The sequence below is a fragment of the Barbus barbus genome (genome assembly GCF_936440315.1).
Source record: "Barbus barbus genome assembly, chromosome: 48".
Taxonomy (NCBI): domain Eukaryota; kingdom Metazoa; phylum Chordata; class Actinopteri; order Cypriniformes; family Cyprinidae; genus Barbus; species Barbus barbus.
The window spans coordinates 13,283,533-13,292,323 of NC_136726.1; the positions used below are offsets into that span (position 1 = coordinate 13,283,533).

General features: G+C 36.9%; 1 protein-coding gene across 1 annotated transcript; it reads left to right on the forward strand.

Annotated features, from left to right (window-relative positions):
- Positions 1-1,581: 1,581 nt before the first annotated feature.
- Positions 1,582-8,700, forward strand: LOC306867053 (N-lysine methyltransferase setd6-like). Its single transcript, XM_079412517.1, has 9 exons — positions 1,582-1,760; positions 1,902-1,985; positions 4,010-4,154; positions 4,231-4,372; positions 4,458-4,652; positions 5,380-5,503; positions 5,585-5,765; positions 5,840-5,982; positions 7,583-8,700. Exons 1-9 carry the CDS (start codon positions 1,734-1,736, stop codon positions 7,910-7,912), a joined length of 1,371 nt encoding a protein of 456 aa, XP_079268643.1. The 5' UTR covers positions 1,582-1,733; the 3' UTR covers positions 7,913-8,700.
- Positions 8,701-8,791: the final 91 nt, after the last annotated feature.

Here is an 8,791-nt window from a genome sequence, read left to right on the forward strand (position 1 = left end):
TATGTCTGTGTTCGCAAATTGTTTTAAGACAGATGAGTAATGTTGTAATGAATAATTTGATAAGCATAATGAGTATTTCCTTTCAGGTCCTCATACTTGTCTTGGTGAAGATCTTTCTTGAAATTAAGATTTTTATAATGGCAGTGGTAAATGTTTTTTTTTCTTTTTTTTTACTTTCTTGTTGATATACACTCACCGGCCACTTTATTAGGTACATCTGTTCAATTGCTTGGTAACAGAAAATTGCTAATCAGCCAATCACATGGCAGCAACTCAATGCATTTAGGCATCTAGACGTGGTGAAGATGACTTGCTGAAGTTCAAACGGAGCATCAGAATGGGGAAGAAAGGGGATTTAAGTCACTTTGAACGTGGAATGGTTGTTGGTGCCAGACGGGCTGGTCTTTGTATTTCAAAAACTGCTGATCTACTGGGATTTTCACGCACAACCATCTCTAGGGTTTACAGAGAATGGTCCGAAAAAGAGAAAATATCCAGTGAGCAGCAGTTGTGTAGACGAAAATGCCTTGTTGATGTCAGAGGAGAAAGGACAGACTGGTTAGAGATGATAGAAAGGCAACAGTAACTCAAATAACCACTCGTTGCAACCAAGGTATGCAGAATACATCTCTGAACGCACAACACGTTGAACCCTGAAGCAGATGGGCTACAGCAGCAGAAGACCACACCGGGTGCCGCTCCTGTCAGCTAAGAACAGGAAACGGAGGCTACAATTCACACAGGCTCACCAAAATTGGACAATAGAAGATTGGAAAAATGTTGCCTGGTCTGATGAGTCTCGATTTCTGCTGCGACACTCAGATGGTAGGGTCAGAATTTGGCATAAAGAACATGAAAGCATGGATCCATCCTGCCTTGTCTCAACGGTTCAGGTTGGTGGTGGTGGTGTAATGGTGTGGGGGATATTTTCTTGGCACACTTTGGGCCCCTTAGTACCAATTGAGCATCGTTTAAATGCCACAGCCTACCTGAGTATTGTTGCTGACCATGTCCATCCCTTTATGACTACAGTGTACCCATCTTCTGATGGCTACTTCCAGCAGGATAATGCACCGTGTCACAAAGCTCAAATCGTCTCAGACTGGTTTCTTGAACATGACAATGAGTTCACTTTACTCAAATAGCCTCCACAGTCACCAGATCCCAATCCAATAGAGCACCTTTGGGATGTGGTGGAACGGGAGATTCGTATCATGGATGTGCAGCCGACAAATCTGCAGCAACTGCGTGATGCTATCGTGTCAATATGGACCAAAATCTCTGAGGAATCTTTCCAACACCTTGTTGAATCTATGCCACGAATAATTAAGGCAGTTCTGAAGGCAAAAGGGGGTCCAGCCCAGTACTAGCAAGATGTACCTAATAAAGTGGCCAGTGAGTGTGTATATATTTTTACGACTTAATGAATGAATGAATAAATAAATAAATAAGACAACAAAATGTTATGTTATATTTACATTGATTATTTATTATTAATAGTTTTTTTTGTTCTGTAGAAGTAGCAGCAGCAGCAGTAGTAGTATTCGTATAGTAGATGGCGCCAGTTCACATGACTGTGTTACTTTCTGCAGACATAGTGAACGAAGAAGAAGTGTCCGAAGCTGCTCACGTGGAGGAACGTAGAAAATAATCATTACTGTATTCCTGTGTGGTTGTCACTATAAAACAATATATATTTAAATATCTCACTAACGAACTTGCGTTTTAAAGAAATGGCGACAGATGCAAAAAGGCCAAAGGTAAAAAAAGACGTTTTCTCAACTATTATTAGTGACAGTTCTTATAATTCGTAGTTTAGCTTCAAATCTCGCCTTTAGCTTAAAATACAGTTATTGTGCTTATCATGATGAGCCTTCAGCAGAGCATCATGTGTGTTTCAGATAGATGATGAGAAGTGTGTTCTGGACCCCTTGAAAAACTTCTTGCTGTGGTGCGATAGTGTAAAGCTGACTCTCAGCGATAAGGTAAGCATGGGTTATATTCAGTGGTGGAAATGGCCGATATTTACTGGGGGGACTCTAACTTGGAAGGGGGGGGGGGGGTTAACAATGGTAATTTTAGATTACCTTTCGGATGTATTTTATCATAAAAACATTTATAATCTATGAAAACATTTATTAAGAACTTGTCATATTTTCTCTAAACCTTCTTGTACATTAAGACAGGCACCTGCAATTCTGCCCAAATTAAAGATGCGTTGTGTTTGAATTTGTGCATCTTATAATATAATTATTATTAATGACCTCTTGTGTTTAATAAAAAACAAACAAAAAAACATTGATTAGTGAAATGAACTAATGATTTCATAAAATATTAGAATGATTGTCTCTCATTGGCCTGATTAGCTAAGCCCTCAAAACACGTCTTATTTAGCGGTACAGTATTGCATGATTTGTAGATTATATTTAATAGTTTACACTTTGCAAAAACCTTTTCAATTAGTTTTAAAAGGTAACATTACATTCTTAAGGACTCAACACTTACGTTTCTTTTCAGGAGCACTAGTGCTTCTACTTAAAAAAATAAATAAAGAAATTAGGAACACCTTCTGATCAATGACAGAAATTAAACTTACTATTATAAGATGATGTTTGACTCCTTAAAATATTTCTTTAACCTTTGTAATGCCATTTTTATCTTTATTAAATGTATGTCATATGTTGTGCCAAAATTAGATTTATTAACTTTTTGTAAAAAATAAATTAATTAATTAAACAATAAATTCATTTAAAATAATAAGATACAATCAGGAAGACCTGAAATCAGCATCAACAATTAATCTTTGCACGGAACAGAAGAGCACAAATGTGGAATATTTACAGACTTTTTAACAAGACTCAGAGGTGGCATTAATACATTTAATAAAAACAATGTTATGAGATTGAATACAGAAACATTAAACAATTAAAATGTATACTTTAAAAATGAAACTCCCAGTAGGTGGCAGCAAGTCACTGTCTGTCACTGAATCATTCATCTAATCGATTCGTTCAAACTGCTGATTCATTAAGGAATGAAGCAAGTGACTTTCTTTATGAATGGATCATAGAATCATCGACTCACTAGATTTGTTCAAAAACAAAGATTCATTCGTAATCGAAACAGCGCTGTTTGCTTGGAGATGCGCAGTGGCTCAGCTGTGACTTTATTTCATCAACAAAATAGTTCTCAACAGATCAGACAAGTGTTCCTAAAATGTAAGTCTCTTTATATTAACTTTTGAATAAAATCAATAATGTATAAATCTGTTGTATTAATTAAATTTCACATTTGCAAAGTCTTTATAATCATTAAGTTCATCGCGATCTCACAAACTTCTATTTTAGTGAATGAAGCTCTCTACACTGCAAACTGAATCTATTATTTCGACACTTTGTTTGTTACAATGAATGACAAACTGCAGTCTGCTTTCACGATCTGTGAGGAGCAGCACGCGCAGCAATAGAGAAGCATTTCCATTGGCTGCAGTCTGCTCTTGATGGCCAATCAAAGACGGCATTGCCCAGCAAACCATAGACACAAATATCCCGCTACATTTTGGTTAGTCTGCACTGCACTACGGTTTATGCAGAACTGGGATCGCTTTTGTAGTCTTTTGAATGGATATAATATAGAAATCATTTTAATTTTCAAATAAATCTAACCAGTTGGAAATGAAACGCCGCCCCCCCTCGAAATTCACTCCCCGGACTCCGTCCCCCCGCGTCCCCCCCCCCCCCCCCCCCCATTTCCACCACTGAATACATATAGTATTATATTGTATACATATAGCATTATATTAGGCCTATTTATTAATATTTCGAATTTTCTGTTTAAGTTTTAGCAAAAATAATTTTATGTTCATTTTTCAAGTTTTTAGAATTATAAAGTACTTCAAAGTTTAGGGTTTTATCATCAAGTCTAATCATGTATTTTGAAATAAAAATTCAAATACAGAGAAAAACCTAAACTTGGAAATATTTACCACAGTGTACATTATTGTCTTTAGGTGTACTTAAGTAAAGAGGGTACAGCAGCAGAATATGGCATGCTTGCGAAAGAGGACATTGAAGAAGGCCACGTCTTGTTCTCCATACCCAGAGAGGTTCTTCTGCATCAGGGCACCACTAAAGTAAAAAAGGTCCTTGAGGAAGGTATAAGAACATTCAGGTTTATTGAAATCCCACCTTCTATAGCAGGCTTGTAACCATATAACCATATGTTGTCTAGGGAAGAAATCTTTGGAGAGCGCATCAGGCTGGGTTCCTCTTCTTCTGGGTCTCCTATATGAGTACACATGTCCACAATCCCACTGGAAACCTTATTTGTCTCTCTGGCCAGATTTTAGGACATTGGATCAACCCATGTTCTGGTAGGTTTAGCTGTGAATATTTACCTTTAAGATACTTCTCAAGGATCCTTCAGTTCTTTATGGTCACAATGTCTCTGTTTTGAAGGTCCGAGGAGGAGCGTGATAAACTCCTGAAAGGCACAGGAATTCCAGAGGCTGTCAAAACGGATCTGAAAAAACTCCAGGATGAGTACGATAACATAGTCCTTCCTTTTATGAAGTCCCATCCTGACCTGTGGGGCCCTGAGAAGCACACGCTGGAGCTCTACAAGAGCCTGGTAGCATTTGTAATGGCCTATAGGTGAGATATCTGTGAGTGATTGAATTTGATTAAATCAAATGTATGATAGTATGATTATTCTATTTAGAGATGCACAAGAAAATGGTACCAAATTGGTTATTATTTAATTATTTATTTAATACCTACTATTTATTTAATGACTGTTTTAAATGTAAATTTCATGTTATAATATTAAATATCTAATTTTGTGTTTAGATATTTTTTTAGATATGTTTTCTATGTATAATAACTATATTATCTATATATTTATATACAGTGTATTAAAATAAATTAATAATAATAACAACAACTAAATAGCAATCATTTTATATAAAGGCTTAATAATAATTATTTATTTTTTATCATTTTTGTGTTATACCAAATTGGTTATTGCCCGATATTTAAATTTATCAAATTATATATTTAATTGTTCATGCTAAATTCCCCTAATTTTATATTTAAATTACTTTTGCTATCATCTAACGATCACTGAAACTTGACATAAACACAACACTAACAATTTAATATCACTTGTTTTTTTTTATATTTAGCTCTAAATAAATATTTGTCTTTCATACTGTGCATTATAATGCAGTGATGCCTAATTTCACTTTTAAAACGATTTATTTTAGTTTGTATTTTTTTATTATTTAGACAAAATAATAGAATTTTAATATCGGCCATTCATAGTGATTGCCATCACTATGAATGTTTTTTTTTATTAATTTTTTTCTCAATATTTCCTCAGTTTTCAAGAGCCTGTAGAGGATGAGGATGAAGAAGAAAAAGAGCCTAACCCTCCAATGATGGTGCCCATGGCTGACATGCTGAATCACGTATCCAAGCACAACGCCAATCTGGAATATACACCTGTATGTGGTGCACATGTATCACTTTTTATTGTTTATTATGCTTAGAAATCTCATAGCTCATGTTCACTCGATTGTGCACAGGAGTGTTTGAAGATGGTGTCCGTACAGCGCATTGAAAAGGGCGAGGAGGTCTTTAACACCTACGGACAGATGGCAAACTGGCAGCTCCTCCACATGTATGGCTTTGCAGAGCCCTTTCCTACTAACAGCAATGATACTGCAGATATACAGATGTCCAGTGTGTACAAAGCAACAGTGCAAGGTGCGACTTTGCAAACGTCTATAAAAAGTCAGTTACTTAACCTTTTAAAAAAACTGTTTTTATTGCGATTACAGTGTCACAAAGTGAAGCAGATCAAAGGCTCCTTGTGGACAAATGGAACATGTTGTGTGAAATGGAGATAATTGGGGAGAAAGGGGTTTTCATCTTCGGCCAATCAGGCTCACTTACTTACAGTGAGCTCTACACTACACTGAAGGTAACCATTTTATCCACATGACAAAAAGTCAATAAATTTGTGCCTACATTACCTGTTTGAGGTAAGATTTATATATACAGGTGCATCTAAAAAAAATTGAATATCATAGAAAAGGTCTTTAATTTAATTTAAAAAAGCAAACTTTCTTATATTCTAGATTCATTGCACACAAACTGAAATATTTCAAGAGTTTTTTTGTTATAATTTTGATGGTTACGACTTACAACTTAGTAAAATTAAAAATTCAGTTTCTCAAAAGATTTGAATATTTTCTCAAAGACCCATCAAAAAAAAGATTTACAAAACAGAAATGTTCAAGATCTCCAAAGTAGGTGTAATTATGCACTCAATACTTGATGGGGGCTCCTTTTGCACAAATTACTGCTTCAATGTGGCATGGAGGCGATCAGCCTGTGGCACTGCTGAGGCGTTATTGAAGCTCAGGTTGCTTTGATAGCGGCCTTCAACTTGTCTGTATTGTTTGGTCGGATGTTACTTATCTTCCTCTTGACAATAACCCATAGATTCTCTATGGGGTTCAGGTCAGGCATGTTGGGTGGCCAATCAAGCACAGTAATATCATGGTCAGCAAAGCACTTGGAAGTGGTTTTGGCAGTGTGGGCAGGTGCTAAAGTCCTGCTGGAAAAGGAAATCAGCATCTCCATAAAGCTTGTCAGCAGATGGAAGCATAAAGTGCTCTAAAATCTCCTGGTAGACGGCTGCATTGACTTTGGACTTGATAAAACACAATGGACCAACACCAGCAGACGCCACGGCACCCCAAATTATCACTGACTTCGGAAACTTCACACTGGACTTCAAGCAGCTTGGATTCTGTGCCTCTCCAGTCTTACTCCAGACATTGATTTCCAAATGAAATGCAAAATTTACTTTTATCTGAAAAGAGGACTTTGGACCACTGAGCAACAGTCCAGTTGTTTTTTCTCCTTAGTCCAGTTAAGATGACGATCTTCTGACGATGTTTCTGTTTCAGAAGGGGCTTGGTAGCCCTTTTCCTGAAGACGTCTGAGCGTGGTGACTCTTGATGCACCGACTCCAGCTTCAGTCCACTCCTTGTGAAGCTCTCTCAAGTGTTTGAATCAGCTTTGCTTGACAGTATTCTCAAGCTTGCGGTCATCCCTATTGCTTGTGCACCATTTCCTACCCAAATTTTTCCTTCCAGTCAACTTTGCATTTAATATGCTTTGATACAGCACTCTGTAAACAGCCACCCCTTTCAGTAATGACCCTCTGTGACTTACCCTCTTTGTGGAGGGAGTCAATGATTGTCTTCTGGATCATTGCCAAGTAAGCAGTGTTCCCCATTATTGTGGTTTCAAAGAACAAGAGATACCCGGAATTTATACTGTTCATTTAATGAAACTCAAATATAAATATTCTAATATTTTGAGATACTGGATTTTTTACTTTCACGAGCTGTAAGCTCTAATCATCAAAATTAAAACAAAAACTTTTGAAATGTTTTACTTTACATGTAATGAATATAGAATATATGAAAGTTTCACTTATTGAAACTTTTTCACCATATTCAATTTTTTTTAGATGCACTTGTATATACATACTTTATGAAACTGCATAGGTCCTGTGCATGCCGGTGCAAGATTTTGAGGAGTTCCGTGAAAACGAAGGCTGGGAGGAAGATGAAGAGGATGAGGATGATAAAATGGAGCAGGCTCTGCGTTTCGACGGACTGATGGGGTTGTCAGCAGAGTGGAAATGTCTCCTGCATGCGGCAGCTGCTCTGACACTGGACTCCTATTCGGAGGATGTAGAGATGGACCGGAAGCAGCTGGAGGATCAGGGAGCTCTGGCTGAACTCAGCAGCAGAGAGAGGAGAGCTCTGCATGTGCGTTACGGTCAGAAGAGCATCCTACAGCGCTTGCAACAGCTCACCAAACCTACGTCTTAATGCATGGGTTTCACAAACATTCTTACATGTCATATGTGGTGCTGACACTGCATTCTGTAGTTTGAAGATTGAAAAATCCTTCGCCGATATAGTGTAATTGAATTTGCAGACTGTCTATTGAGAGTTTTACATTTGTATGCTGTACATTTTCCTTTCAAAAAATCATTTTTCAAAAAATCATCACAATATGTGCTCAAAAAGCTTCCCAATTTTGGTCAGTACATTGAAAAATAAAAAAACTTGCTAATCAATTTTAATCAACCAGAATCAGTTGTATGCATGTCAAAATGATGCTTTCCAAGAGGAATTGAACAGTGCTTGACTCCAACTCAAATCTGTTTAGTGTGTAAAGTGAACCCGTAAACAGTTCATATGAAATTCATATCTTGTGTCTCCATCTGAATAATCAGTAACACACAAAAACATTTCTTCACCTTAATGTTAAATGTGTAAAATTGTTAGAGATTCACCCAAAAATGACGACTCATCCTCATATGTCCTTCCAAACCTGTAAGACCATCGTTCATCTTCAGAACACAAATGAAGGGATTTCATCAGAAATACTAGAGCTGTCTGACCCTTCATAGACAGCAACGCAACTGACACGTTCAAGGCCCAACAAGATAGTAAGGACATTGTTAAAAGTCCATGTGAAGGTGGTTCAACCTTAATTTTATGAAGCTACGAGGATACTTTTTGTGCACAGAAAAAAAAGAAAAGAAAAATACTTTATTCAACAATTCTCTTCCGTGTTAGTCTTCAGCGTGCGTTCATGACCATACCACGACAAAAAAAAAAAGCTTCTGGGCTTTGAACATGAACGAAAATTGTGTTATCTATGGAGGGTCAGAAAGCTCTGGATTTCATCAAAGTTCTCTT